The 14,769-nt window shown below is 53.6% G+C and overlaps 1 protein-coding gene across 4 annotated transcripts in view; it reads left to right on the plus strand.

Moving 5' to 3' along the window:
* The window catches only part of KLHL22 (kelch like family member 22), a 36,762-nt gene that overhangs the window by 3,263 nt on the left and 18,730 nt on the right, over positions 1–14,769 (plus strand). For all 4 annotated transcript variants that reach the window (XM_051841038.2, XM_051841039.2, XM_070065923.1 and 1 more), the window contains exons 2-3: positions 1,831–2,101; positions 12,501–12,666. In XM_051841038.2, coding sequence (XP_051696998.2) covers positions 1,875–2,101; positions 12,501–12,666 — 393 coding nt within the window. In that variant the 5' untranslated portion in view covers positions 1,831–1,874. The remainder of the gene's footprint in view (positions 1–1,830; positions 2,102–12,500; positions 12,667–14,769) is intronic.

The following is a 14,769-nucleotide window of genomic DNA, read 5'->3' on the forward strand; positions in this document are numbered from 1 at the left end:
CTCCATATGGTGCTGGTGAGAAATGATTGGGCTGGACCTTGACCAGTACCAGGCCTAGGAGGCAGGCGGAAGGTGTTTAGAGGACGATGGGTGTCCCTTTTGGTCTGAAAACTAGACACAGGCAAGGGAAGGAAGGCTCAGGTCACAAGGGGCCCCACCCAAGCAGGAGGCAGTAGAGCCAGGGCACCCCGCCCTCCACCCCCAGGAGGATGAGAAAAGAGGTCAGGAAATGTGTTAAGGGGTCTTGGGGGGAGGTAGGGGGTGGCTGAGACAGAGAAGGACTCAGAACTGGAGGGTCTGTTAGCTGACTAAGACCTTGAGGTTTCCCATGTGGATGTGGTAGCTACCCCAGTGACAAAACTGGCCTGGTTGGGAGGGCTCGTGCCTGGACTAGGCCCTGAGCTGGAGGTGCACCCTGGAAATGCAGGCTTCTGGGCAGAAGCAGGGTGTGCTGGGTAAAAGGAAGGGCTCAGAAATTGGCACAGGCCGAGTTTGCAGGCAAGAGAGAACCACCAACAGAGGTGGTCAGTGGGTGATAGACCTCAGCTTGGGCCATCTCGGGGGGCCTTGGCGGGGAAGGGTGGGTGGGCAGAAATCTCCAGTCGTTAGGCTGACTGAGGAGGATTGGGTGTGTTGGCTGGGAAGCAGTAGAGAGCCCAGAGCAAACAAGTACGGAAAGCGGAGAGGGGCAGAGGGAGAAGGCGGCGGCAGATACTCATGGCCCTGTGGCTGGCTGGCGGTGCTGTGGCTTACAGCATGTGTGGCTCAGCCACACCCTGAGCTGGGGCAGCTGGCTCTTGGCAGTTGCTTTTGCTTGTTTTAGAGTCTGTGTTTGCAGTAGGTTTTTTCACTCGCTGGGTTTCCGAGGCTATCATCAAATCAGTTTGCATTTATTATTATTGTTGTTGTTTTTAGCGTGCAGACTCAATAGAAGGTAACCTTGAATTTAAGTCACAGTGTACATGATCTTGCGTGCATACTATCAGAGTCTTTAAAGAACCAACCTTCCGCTGGCCTCTGCCTCCCAGGCCAGGGTTCCACGGTTGGAACTTTTCCCTGGGTCCATGTCTCCTGACCAGCACTCAGGCCTTGCTGTTATGTGTCCATTCCTGTCGGGGGACCCAGTTTTGTTCTTTCTCAAAGGGAGGAAGAACTCTTGCGAACCTGGTATATTCTGGTGCTTTATGGTCATTGCCTTAGGAATTTTCAACTATTTTAATTAGATTTTTTAAAAATTATTTGAAATACAGAGAGAGCTCTCCCATCCATTGGTTTACTTCCCCAAATGCCCACAGCAACCAGGGTGGGGCCAGGCCAAAGCTGGGAACCCAGAATCCCATCCAGGCCTCCACACACGGGTCAAGAACTAGAGCCCATAACCTGCTGCCTCCCTGGGGGTACAAGGACAGAGAGCTAGAATCAGTAGCAGAAGTGGATCTCAAAGGCAGGCTCTTAACCCCTGCTCCAAAACCTGCCGCTATCTTAACTAATTTTAGAACCCCCGGTGGGGTGGGTCCTTTCAGCTCACTTCTTTATAGCTGAGGAACCTGAGGCTCAGCTGGCTCCTGTTGTGAGCCCTGGGCAGGGCAGGGCAGGGCTAGGCCGGAGTGGAGTCAGTCCTTATCAGTCCGGTGTCTCCAGGCCACTCGGAAGGAGATGAGATAAAGAGTCTTGGAGAGAAAAGGACACAGTCATTGTGAAGAAGTGCAAGTTTAAACCAGAGGTGGGAAGGCGGCACTGGGAGCCCAGGAAGTTTGAGATCACAGGGAGAGCTCAAGGGGTGGAGGAGGTGCTGGCCGCCGTCTCACTCTGTGCCCTCTGTCCTCTCAGCTGACGGGCCGGCCGCGGTGGTGTGGGCTCTGGAGGCCGTCAGGATGGCGGAGGAGCAGGAGTTCACCCAGCTGTGCAAGCTGCCATCGCAGCCCTCGCACCCGCACTTCGTCAACAACACCTACCGCAGCACGCAGCACTCCCAGGCCCTGCTCCGGGGGCTGCTGGCCCTCCGCGACAGCGGGATCCTCTTCGATGTGGTCCTGGTGGTGGAGGGGAGGCACATCGAGGCCCATCGCATCCTGCTGGCGGCGTCCTGCGACTACTTCAGGTAAGCCGAGCTGCTTTGGTCTGTCTCAGGAGAGTGACCCCGTGACCCTGGCTCCATGACGGCAGCCCGGGGCTCCCGCTTGCCTTGGAACTTCTCGCACCTTCCCTGGCCACTCAGTCAACAAGCCTGAGACGGAGAGAAAGGGTCCTTAGAGTATTGCTGTGAGCCACGCAGTCTCTTGGGTATGCTCTTTTTATTTATTTATTAAAAGATAATCGTGCTTAGCTTTACTTCTAATACTGCTTTTCTTTTCTTTTTTGTAATAAAACGAAGTTTCTGCTCCAAGTACAGTATGTTGGTGTCAAACTGATTTTCTTCCTACTTTATCCTGGGGTTCATCCCCACCGCCTCAGTATTGTTCGGAAAAATGTATGATCTATGGACGTCTGCAGAATAGCGTGATGAACACCCAAGTCCCAGTTGTTAACATGTTACTGCATTGCGCTCTCTTAGTGCTCCCGCACTTTTTTTTTTTTCTTAAAGATTTATTTATTCATTTGAAAGTCAGAGTTACAAGAGAAAGAAGGAGAGGCAGAGAGAGGTCTTGCATCTGCTGGTTCACTCCCCATTTGGCCACAGTGGCCGGAGCTGTGCCGATCCAAAGACAGGAGCCAGGAGCTTCTTCCTGGTCTCCCCTGTGGGTGCAGGGGCCCAGGGACCTGAGCCATCTTCCACTACTTTCCCAAGTGATAGCAGGGAGCTGGATCGGAAGTGGAGTAGCTGGGACTCGAACCAGTGCCCATATGGGATGCCTGCACTGCAGGCGGTGGCTTTATCTGCTATGCCACAGTGCTGCCCCCCCTCCTTTAAGGACCATGACACTTTACCCCCAAGGTCTCTCAGCACCAGGCCCACCCCGCCATAGCTCTAAGGCCAGCCCTGGCCACGCCTCTGGTACTGTGGGGTGCTGAAGCCGAGCCGGGTGATTATTCCCGTAGATGCATGGATGTGTCGTGTTTGGACCCACCCCTTCCTTATCCACCTTCCAGGTCACAGGTCTCTTCCCTCATGGCAACTCTGTGGCCACTGTGGGGTTTCTTGCGGCCACAGATCCTCAGCTGTGATATTCTAGTTCCATTTCTCCATTTCTGTTCATTTTGTCTTCCTGGCTTGGTTGCAGTTCTGATTTTTAGGTTTTTTTTTTTTTTTTTTTTTAGATTTTAAAGATGATGCCTGCATGACATCATCCTGGGGCTGGAATCTGTGTCAGGTCCTCATGCCTAACATGTTGTGAGGATGGGCTCTCCGGACAGACAGAACCAATAGAAGGTAGATAGATAGATAGGAAGGAAGGAAGAGATGTGTTAGAATTAGCTCATGTGACTTTGGAGGTCACACAACAAACCACATGCAGGCTGGAGACCCCAGGATGCCGGTGCTGTGGCCTGAAGGCCCCTGGAACCAGGGAAGCAGGTGGTGGCACGCTGGGTGTGAGAGCTAAGGCCTGAGAGCCAGGAGGCAGCCGATATCCAAGGGCCAGAGAGCATGGAGTTCTGATACTCAGAGAACAGAAGAGAGTGTCCGAGCTTCAGGAGAGAGAGGGAATCCTTTTCTCGCCTTTCTGTTCCGTCTGGGCTCCCAGCTGACTGGTTGGTCGTCTTCCCTGGAGACAGTCTCATGGCCACGCCTGATTCCTTAACCCAATTCCGCAATCCAGTCAAACTGACGCCTAAAATTAACGATCATAAGTGGCTGTCACAGATACTCAGACAGTACCCATGGCTTAAGTCAATACTTTTTCACTTCACGGATACAAATCAGGATATCATTTCCTGCATGGTCTGCACTGCTCTGTACCCCACGGAGGTGGTGCCACTCCCCTCGCTTCACACCGTGGGATGGGACTCGTGGCAGGCGAGCAAGCCTGGGCCTCAAATCCTTAGTTGTGATATTCTAGTTCCATTTCTCCATTTCTGTTTGTTTTGTCTTCTGGGCTTGGTTGTAGGTCTTGTCTTTTCTTTTTGTGAAAGATTTTAGAAACTGGGGCCAGTGCTGTAGCATATTAGGCTAAGCCTCTCCCTGCAGCACTGGCATCCCATTTGGGCACCGGTTTGTCTCCTGGCTCCTCCTCTTCTGATCTAGCTCTCTGCAGTGGCCTGGGAAAGCAGTGGAAGATGGCCCAAGTAAGTCCTTGGGCCCCTGCACCTGCCTGGGAGACACTAGAAAAGCTCCTTGCTCCTGGCTTCTGATAAGCCCAGCCCCGGATGTTGCGGCCATTTGGGGGGTGAACCAGCAGATGGGGGACCTTTCTCTGTGTTTTACCCGCTCATTGTCTGTACTCTACCTCTCAGATAAATAAATAAAAATATTACAATATATTAAAAAAGATTTTAGGAACTGTCCAGCAAAACTTTTCCTTATGGTTAGATGCCTCCTGAAAAGAGTTTACGGGGAATGCGACCCAGTAGTGGCTTGCTATGGACATATCCATGGGCAGCAGTGTCCCTTTAGTTTACTGGGCTGGGGGGGTGTTCAGCTGAGGCCTTTCCCCTCCCCTGAATTTTATTTTTAAATTTATTTGAGAAGAAGAGTGAGCAAAAGAGAAGAGAGATTCCCCATCTGCTGGTTCATGCCCCAAATTCTTGTAACAGCTGGGGCCAAAGTCAGGAGCCACGAATGCAATCCACATCTCCTTAGGTGGGTGACAGGAAGCCAGTGACCAGAGCCATCACTGCCACCTCCCAGTGTCTCTCGTAGCAGGAAGCTGGCATTGAGCCAGAGCCAGGAATCAAACCCAGGCACTGAGAAGTGGGACACGGGCATCTTAATTGCTAGGCTAACTGCCTGCCAGCTGGGGCCTTTAATAAGCTCTAAAATAACATCCTGGGCAGTGGGCAGGGTGGCGGTACTGGGAGCCGATGTGGGGGATGTGGGGCCATACACTGGGGCTCACTCGGCGTAGGGACCGACAGAGTGAACGCTTGTGCAGGAGAGGCTGGCCGGGGCCAGATGGCCTGTGAGATCGATCTCCTGGGCTTCCCCTCGCACCCCTGGGGCCCAGACCCCGCTGCTCACGTAGGCCGTCCTGACTCTAGATCTCACCTAGCTTCCCAAAAGGCTGGTGTGGATGCTGCCTTTCTCTAATTGGTCCGAAGCCTCCTGTGACTTTCCACAGCCTTCAGGAGTGATTCCTAGCCCTTGCCACACCCCCTCAAGGTGGACCTCTCATGGGAGGTGCCCCACTGTCTGACATGGTCACAGGGTGTGGCTGACACTCCCTCTCCTCCCTCCACCTTTGTTGGAAAGCAGGGAGAAAGAGTGACAACGCTGTTGGGAGAGCCCAGACTGTGTGTGTGTGTGTGTGTGTGTGTGTGTGTGTAATAAAGCAAGTGTTCCTAAGCTTTAGCACATTTATTACTCATTTTAGTGATCTGATTCAGGGTAACATGATAAAGAACCATTTTCTTCCCCAGTAAGACTGGTGAAGCTGTGAAATGTTTGTAATGTCTGCTGGCGGCCAAGGGCAGAGAGAAGGGCGTTTGCCCGGGCGTCGGGGGTGGCTTGGTTCCCAGCCCAGGGCCCTGTGGCTGGCTATCCCATATCTGTCTGCCCAGGTGGCTGGCCTGTGGGACCACACTCTGGTGCCTGAGGCATGAGGCAGGGGAGCTGAGAGTGGCCCTTCCATGCTGTGGTGTTGGGTGCAGGGGCTTACAGGCAAGGCTGGTGGTGCCTGCTGACAGGGACCCCGTGGAAGATGCTCCCACTGGGATGCATGCCGAACTCTGGAGATGACAGGAGCGGGGAAGGGAACCGAGGCTCCCCGCTCTACCCTTGACTGTGTTGTTTGAGTTACTGTTTTACAAAGAACAGGAGCTGCTTCTGCTGCTGAACACCCCCGAAACTGGTTAGAGGCGCTGCTGTAGAACCCCCAAACGGAGTCCACTCACCTGACACGCAGCAAGCCAAGCCCTGACCAGGGTGTGGAGAAAGCAGATGTTTATTACAAACTCAGAGCAGGAGGCAGGCAGCCAACTGCTCAATTCCCCAAATGCCCCCGAGGGAGTAAAGGCAGAGGCTTGCGGGCCTCTGGCTGGTTCTTAGTGTGTGTGGCCTTCCTTTGACAGTGTGCTCCAGCTGTCTCAGGCCTGTGGGGCAGATGGGTTGTCAGTTTCTTTGATCAAGGCCTGTGAGTTCCGGAAAAAAACATCTTGGTGAAGGTCTAACACCAGGACATCAGCTCTAGGGGTGATAAAGAAATTCCAAGGCCTGCAGTCTGGGAGTCCTGCCTGTGAGGTTTGCAAAAGCTCTCAAAACAGAGTCTTGGATTGAGATGCTGGGGTCGGGGTGGGTGGGTGATGGGCCCATCTGGCATCCCACATTGGAGGGCCAATCCACTTCCTGCTAACGCACCTGGGGAGGCAGCAGAGGATGGCCCAAGTGCTTGGGCCCCTGCACCCATGTGGGAGACCTGGATGGAGTTCCTGGTTCCTGGCTTCAGCCTGGCCCAGACCTGGCTGTTGAGGCCATGTAAGGGTTGAACCCATAGATGGACGATCTCTCTCTCTCTCTCTTTCTCTCTGCCTTCCAAATAAATAAATCTTTAATGCTACTGGGGATGGGGCTGGTTATGCTTGTGAGATGCAGGATTTTACTTCCTGTTTGATGCTCCTTACTGCTGGCAGGGAAGCCTTGTGAGAACGGGGCTTGAGGGTACCAGGCCCTCTGGGAGCCCCTTCTTTTCCAGCCTCTCCTCCCCCAGTTTGCCTGGCATTCTCTTCAGCCACAGCCAGGTGCTCACAGCTTCTTTAGCCTCTGAGTCCTTGCTGTTTTCCTCCAAGCCCTGATTGCACTTCTTGCTTTCCCTGCTGTGCAGAATGTTATTTTTCCTTCAAGGCCCATCCCAACTACCTCTTTTGGGGAGCCTTCCCTAATTGTCCCTTGTCTTTTGCCAACCCTGGGGGGATATCAGCCTCATCCCTGCTAAATGCTGCTGGCCCCTGGAGGGCAGAGTCATATTGCCCTTTGCCTTCACCTGGGGGGATGTGGGGGCACCCCCTTCAGCCGGAGGCCTCCTTAACTTCTGGGTGCACCCAGAGCAGCATGGCTCAGGCAGTGGGTGTCACGCTGCATCTTGGGTCTTGTTTTGGACTGCTGTTGATAGCTGTCAGCTGCGTCTCCCTCCTGTGAGCCACACCCCGCCTGCTTCACCTGGGTCACTTGTAAGCCCGTTCCCCTTCTCCGCCCAGATCCCATGTCTAAAGGGCTCGCGGGCTCTGTGCTCTGTGCCGCCTCCCTGGGCCATCTCAGCCCTCCTTAGCTTTGGGCTGATGTGGGCATGTAGATGATGAGGAACAGCTGAGGATGCCTGCGTGTGCCCCATATCCCAGATCCCACCGCCTTCCTTGTATTCTGGCTGGAAATACCCAGTGTGACTGCAGGCCTGGCACTCCCACACCCCGTCATGCACCGTAGCCCCACCATACCAGACACCATGACACTTCTGAGAATCCAGAAAAATGAGATATGGAAGTGGGTGGTATTCAACCTCCACCCAAACTTCCCGCTTCTTAAATATTCCATTAGGCCCTACTCTGGCACCACCCCTTATCCTATAGAAGGAAGACCCCCCTCCCCCCAACTTTGGAGGCCCTTCCTCCCTCAGTGAATAGAGCTTGCCTGTATTCACATCTGAGTGTGTGCTGTCTTTTTGAATAAATCATGCTTCCCTGTACACCTTTATGTCTCCTCTTTGAACTCTTTTCTCTCATGGAGATAAGAAGCTAGAACAAACCCAGCAGGATGGGAGTGGGGGGGTGGGGCTAGGGGGAAGGGGTTGAGACCCCCGTACCTGGTGGGTGTTGTTCCACTTTAGGGAACCTCTCTTACAGTGCCTGGCACTGATCAGGTCGAAGATGACCTGCTCTACCTCTGCATACAAGGCTACTGGGCATGTCTGCAGACACAGGAAAGTGAGTGCGTGGCCCCATTCAGCATCCATCTCTGCAGTTAAAGAACCTAGCAGTAGGTGAAAGTGTATACCCACTGAGCCCTTTACCCTTTTACCCTGCCCTCCCGCCTCGTTCCCCCACATGATGGTAGCTGGTTTTCACATGTTCCTAGTCATCCACATGCTATTTCTCAGCCTTGACGTTGGGTTCTCAGAATGTTTATTCATTGACTTAGTTTACTTGAGAGGCAGAGTGACCTCCCATCCGCTGATTCATTCCCCAAATGCCCACAAGGGCCGGGGCTGGGCCAGGGCTGAAGGCAGGAACCAAGGACTCAGTTCAGATCCCCCATGTGGGTAGCAGGGACCCACACTTTTGAGCTGTCACCTGCCGCCTCCCAGTGTGCATTAGCAGGGAGCTGGAGTCAGGAGCAGAGCCAGGACACACACATGGGTGTGGGCACCCCAACCTGTGTCTTTACTGCTTCACCAAACGCCTGCCTCAGGATGTAGAAGTTTCTTTCTTTCTTTTTTTTTTTTTTCCTTTTAAGAAGTTTTGGACATATTCATTAGGCCACAAAGCCCACCCTGAACATCAGGGTATTGCATTTCTTTTCTTTTCTTTTCTTTTCTTTTCTTTTCTTTTCTTTTCTTTTCTTTTCTTTTCTTTTCTTTTCTTTTTTTAAGATTTATTTTTCCTTATTTGAAAGAGTTACAGAGAGAGAGAGAGAGAGAGAGAGAGATGTCTTCCATCCACTGGTTCACTCCCCAAATGGCTGCAATGGCTGGAGCTGCACCAATCCGAAGTCAGGAGCCAGGTGCTTCTTCCTGGTCTCCCATGTGGGTGCAGGGTCCCAAGCATTTGGGTCAATTTGGGTCATCTTCCACTGCTTTCCCAGGCCACAGTAGAGAGCTAGATCAGAAGTGGAGCAGCTGGGACTCGAACTGGTGCCCATATGGGATGCTGGCACTGCAGGCCAGGGCTTTAACCCACTGTATCACAGTGCCAGCCCCTGTATTGTATTTCTTATCCTGCTTAATATGAGTCTTATAAACATTTTACCTTGGAAATACTAAGGTATTTTTAAGATTTATTTATGTGGCCGGCGCTGCGGCTCACTAGGCTAACCCTCTGCCTTGCGGCGCCGGCACACCGGGTTCTAGTCCCGGTCGGGGTGCCGGATTCTGCCCCGGTTGCCCCTCTTCCAGGCCAGCTCTCTGCTGTGGCCCGGGAGTGCAGTGGAGGATGGCCCAAGTGCTTGGGCCCTGCACCCCATGGGAGACCAGGAGAAGTACCTGGCTCCTACTTTCGGATCAGCGCGGTGCACCGGCAGCGGCAGCCATTGGAGGGTGAACCAACAGCAAAGGAAGACCTTTCTCTCTGTCTCTCTGTCTCTCTCACTGTCCACTCTGCCTGTCAAAACAAAAACAAAAACAAAACAAAACAAAAAAAACAAAGAGAGAGAAAGATTTATTTATGTGAAAGACACAGTTACAGAGAGAGTTAGAGATACAGAGAGAGAGCCACAGTGCCAGCCTCATAGCCAATTTTAACTGTGTAGTTCAGCGATATAAAAGTACATTCAGGGGCTGACGCTGTGGCACAGCGGGTAAAGCCACTGCCTGCAGTGCCAGCATCCCATATGGTTGCTGGTTCAAGTCCTGGCTGCTCCACTTCCCATCCAGCTCTCTGCTGTGGTCTGGGAAAGCAGCAGAAGATGGCCCAGTTCTTGGGCCCCTACACTCAAGTGGGAGACCTGGAAGAAGCTCCTGGCTCCTGGCTTCGGATCAGTGTAGCTCCGGCCGTTGTGGCCATCTGGGGAGTGACCCAGCGGATGGAAGACCTCTCTCTCTCTCTCTCTCTCTCTCTGCCTCTCCTCTCTGTGTAACTCTGATTTTCAACTAAATAAAGACATCTTTAGAAAAATAAACAAGTACGTCCACATTACTGTGTAGCGGATTTCCAGAATGTTTCTTCTTGCAAATCTGAAACTCTGCATCTAAACCTCAGTCCCTGTCTGTCAGCTCTCCCCACCTCCGTCCCTGTAAACCACCATTCTGCTTTGTTTCTCTGGGTTTGACTGCTCTCCGTTCCTCATGAATGGAATCATACTGTTTATCCTTTTCCAACTGGCTCACTTCACTGAGCAAAATGGCCTCGGAGTTTACCAACTGTTACAGCACATGATACGTTTCCTTTTTTTTTTTTTTTAAGGTTTATTGATTTGAAAGGCAGAGCGACAGAGACCTTCCAAATGCGATTCACTCCCCAAACTGCCGAACAGCCAGGCCTGGTCCAGGCTGAAGCCAGGAACCCAGAATTCCATCTGAGTCTCCTATATGGGTGCCAGGGTCCACTGCCTTCCCAGGTGCATTAGCAGGGGCCTGGCTCAGCAGTAGAGCAGCCGGGACTTGAGCTGGTGCTCTGACATGAGGTGCTGGCATATGCCAGCCCCAGTTTCCTTCATTTTTAAGACTGAGTAGTATCCCATCGTGTATGTGTGTTTGCCTATCCCTTCATCAGTTGATGGACACTTGGGTTGCTTCCTCCTTTTGTCTGTCATGAATGGTGCACACATGGATGTGCAAATAACCTCTGGAGACTACTGTCCATTCCCTTGGCTCTGTAGCCTAGAAGTGGGATTGCTGGGTCATAGTAATTCTATTTTAATTTTTTGAGGCATTGTGTAGGGGTTTTCATATCAGAAGTAGAGTAGCCCAAGGGGCTGGCAATGTGGTGAAGTAGGTTAATCTTCTGCCTGTGGTGCCGGCATCCCATATGGGCGCTGGTTCGTGTTCCGGCTGCTCCTCTTCCCATCCAGCTCTCTGCTGCGGCCTGGGAGAGCAACAGAGGATGGTCCAAGTGCTTGGGCCCCTGCACCCTCATGGGAGACCTGGAAGAGGCTCCTGGCTCCTGGCTTCAAATTGATCCAGCTGCAGCCATTTGGGGAGTGAACCAGCATATGGAGAACCTTTGTCTCTCCCTCTCACTGTTTGTGACTCTGCCTCTCAAATAAAGAAATAAAATCTTTAAAAAAAAAAAAAAAAGAAGAAGAAGAAGAAGTGGAGCAGCCAGGCTACTGCTGCAGGTGGGGACTTCATCTGCTTGCCCTACAGTATGGGCCCCCATTTGGGTACTTGTAACTCTTGTTATTTCATACCGTGCCTACTCACCCCAGCAGTGTCCTTCACCTGTGCATGCTAACATGCCCGGAAGGCAGCAGATGATGGCCCCAGTCAAGCCATGTGGGAGGGAGGCCTGGATGGAATTTCTGGCTCTTTACTATGGCTTGGCACAGCGCAGGCCATTGTGGCCTTTTGGGGAGTGAACCAGTGGATGGAACATCTCTGTGTGTCTCTCTTTGTCTCTGTCACTCTGCCTTTCAAATAAGCAATCAGTCTTTTAAAAATTCTCCAACAGCAGCGCTCCCTCCCCTCCCCCCATTTATTTATTTATTTGAAAGGCAGAGTGACAGAGAGAGAGGGAGAGAGCCTCTTCTGGGTTTCCTATGTGAGTGCTGGGGCCCAAGGACTTGGGCCATCTTTCGCTGTTTTGCCAGGCCCATTAGTAGGGAGCTGGATCAGAAGTGGAGCAGCCAGGACTGATGCCCGTATGGGATGCCAGCGCTGCAGGCAGTGGCTTTACCCGCTATGCCACATTGCTGGCCCCAACAGCAGCTCTCTTTATGCTCAGATGTCAACTGGGACTCTGCCCTGCCCTAGAGATAGCTAGTGTACCCAAGCCTGCTGCCTGCCCCACCCTCTTACCTCCCCGCTCACTTCCTGTTGTCTTGGCTGCTTTGCTTGCCAAACTGTTCCCGCCCCAGCACCTGTGTACCTGTCTCTTCCACCTGGAACTCCCTCCCCCTGTTGGCACGTACCGCATTCCCTGCCTCACCCTCTGGTCTCTGTTCTTCAGAGGGGACTGTCCCTGCCCCCTCTCAGAGCCCCACCCACGCTTGCCCGTTCCTCTCCCTCTTAACCTATGTCTTTCTCTGCTACCTTTATCGCATGTAGGAATCCTACCAGTTTACATGTCCCTGATACTTCTGCTCTTTTGAGTGGCGCCTGGAAGTTGGTAGGAGGAGCTCAATACAGGACACATGGTGTGGAATAATTTTATTTTGTTGTTCCCCTTCCATTCATTCATTCGTTCTCCTGTAACACACTCTGAGGGGTTTGCTGCTGCGAGCCAGGAGCCGCACAGATGGCTGCAGCAGAAAGCTTGCACGTGTGGACCTGTGCTTGAGGGGAGAACGTAGGACCCCTTCTCCAGGATCCGTGGGAGCGAAATCAGTGGTTCTGGGATGGCTGCCCAGACCCCTGAGCAACCGCCGTTTACTGAGATCAGAGTGGTCGCACTGTCATCAAGCACACCACCTGGTCAGCCCTCTCCCTCGCTGCCCCCCCCCCCATGCGGTCTCCTCTTCGAGCAGCTCTGACTACTCTTGCTCTGGCAGCCTGGGCTGGCGTCCTGACTGGTCTAACCGCTGTTGTCTCTTCCCTTTGCAGAGGGATGTTTGCTGGGGGCCTGAAGGAGATGGAGCAGGAAGAGGTGCTGATCCACGGCGTGTCCTACAACGCCATGTGCCAAATCCTGCATTTCATATACACCTCCGAGCTGGAGCTCAACCTCAGCAACGTGCAGGAGACGCTGGTTGCCGCCTGCCAGCTTCAGGTGGGGCTCACCTCGTGGAGCGGCCACACCCGCACCCAGAGCGCCCAGCCCGCCTGCCACGCCCCCCAGGCAGTGGCGTTGGCCCGAGGCTGTGTCACGAGGGTGAAGATACCCATACCCAACAGTGGAGGAAGCCCCGGAGCAAGAACGGGCCTCTTGGGCAGAGCCTGGAAGGGGCTCCTCCTCTGCCTCCGCCCTCTGCTCTTTTTTTTTGAAGATTTACAGAGAGATCTTGATCTTCCATCCGCTGGTTCACTCTCCATGTGGCTGCAACAGCCAGGGCTGTGCCAGGCTGAAGCCAGGAGGCCAGAGCTTCTTTTGGGTCTCCCATGTGAGTGCAGGGACCCAAACACTTGGGCCATCCTCCGCTACTTTCCCAGGTGCATTAGCACAGAGCTTGATCAGACATAAAGTTCTGGGACTGGTACCAGAGCCAGTATGGGATGCCGGTGTCACAGGTGGTGGCTTTACCCGCTGCACCACTACCCCGGCCTTTGCCTTCTGCCCTTTTGCTGCTTCCTTCCCCTCCTGGCCAGGGGCTGCACTGAGGCTGTGGGTGCAGTGTCCTATGTGCTCTGATGCCTGGTGATGCGAGGCTGCACCCACCCCCATCCACAGCATGCTGTACAGGCCATTCCCACCTGTCCTCGGCAGTTCTCCCTTTGAAACACTTGTTATCCTGAGGCCGTGTTTGGAAGATACTACTGAACCTCAGTGGTGTGGGCGCAGCGACACAGGGCTGGGCGTGCAGGTGCCTTTGAGTCATCAGCCCCAGGCCTGAACTGGGTTGAAGGTCACCTCTTCTCATATTTCTTTTCTTTTCCTTTTTTTTTTTTTTTTAAGATTTATTTTATTTACTTGAAAGGCAGAGTTACAGAAAGGCAGAGGTAGAGAGAGAGAGAAAGAGAGAAAGGGAGAGGGAAAGGGAGGGAGGTCTTCTATCCACTGGTTCACTCCCCAGATGGCTGCAGCGGCTGGAGCTACACCCATCCAAAGCCAGGAGCCAGGAGCTTCTTCTGGGACTCCAACTCAGGTGCAGGGGCCCAAAGACTTGGGCCATCTTCCACTTCTTTCCTAGGCCATAGCAGAGAGCTAGATCGGAAGTGGAGCAGCCAGAACTTGAACTGGCGCCCATATGGGATGCCGGCACTGCAGGTGGCGGCTTTACCCGCTGTGGCACAGTACCACCCCCCATGTTTCTTGAAAGTGAAACAAAATGCTACATGGAGTTCATCCTTCTGACCTTTCACACGAGAATGTGTTTGGGCAGCTGGAGGGTGCCCGTCCCCACCCTTTGCGACAGGTGGGCAGGTGTGAGGCTGACCCTACATGTGTGTTGGTCTGGATACAACTCCCCCCACCATGGGCAGGTGAAGCTGAGCCCAGGCAGCTTCTCCACAGAGCTCTCTTCTGCCATTGTCACTTTGGGGACGCTCAGCCAGTTTTGTTATAGCGCTTAACTCCGGAACATCCTCCCCATCGCATCCCCGGCATGGCTGAGGTCCAGCTGTCCGTCCTCCTCCATGCCCGCCTCCCGCCTGGAGCACCCTGCTCTGTTGTGTCCCACAGCCATTCTGCCACGTCCTGGGCTCAGGACCTCGCGCTGCCTCGGGAGCTCTTGCACCTTCTGCATCCGCTGTGTCCACACCTGGACGTGCCATCCTCGTCCATCTCGCCTGGAGCTGTCTATAGCCATTTCCCCTGCTGCCCCTGGTCCCCTTTCTACTGACACCAAATCACCTTCCCAGCTCCGCTTTCTCTCTCCCACCCACCTTCTCAGACACCTGCAAGTCTCTCCGTATCCCGAGTCCTGGAGCTGTCAGCCCGAGGGCTCAGGAATGAGGACTTCTACGGGTGTTGACGAGGCTCCTCGTGGTGCCCCTAGAGCCCTGGGTCTGCAGGCAGTGAGACCGTCCACACGAGTCACTCAGGCAAATGTGTTCCCTTCCCTGAGCCTGTCGCGGAGCCTCCTACGTGGGAGAAGCCTTGGCCAGATTCTACCAAGGAGAGGGCCGCGGCTGCTCGGAAGAGAGGGCGGGAAGCAGAGGGGACAGGAAGCCAGCGCTCCTCAAGGAGCAGCTCCTCAACCCACCCGCACTCCCC

Source organism: Oryctolagus cuniculus, chromosome 21 (assembly GCF_964237555.1).
Source record: "Oryctolagus cuniculus chromosome 21, mOryCun1.1, whole genome shotgun sequence".
Lineage (NCBI taxonomy): Eukaryota > Metazoa > Chordata > Mammalia > Lagomorpha > Leporidae > Oryctolagus > Oryctolagus cuniculus.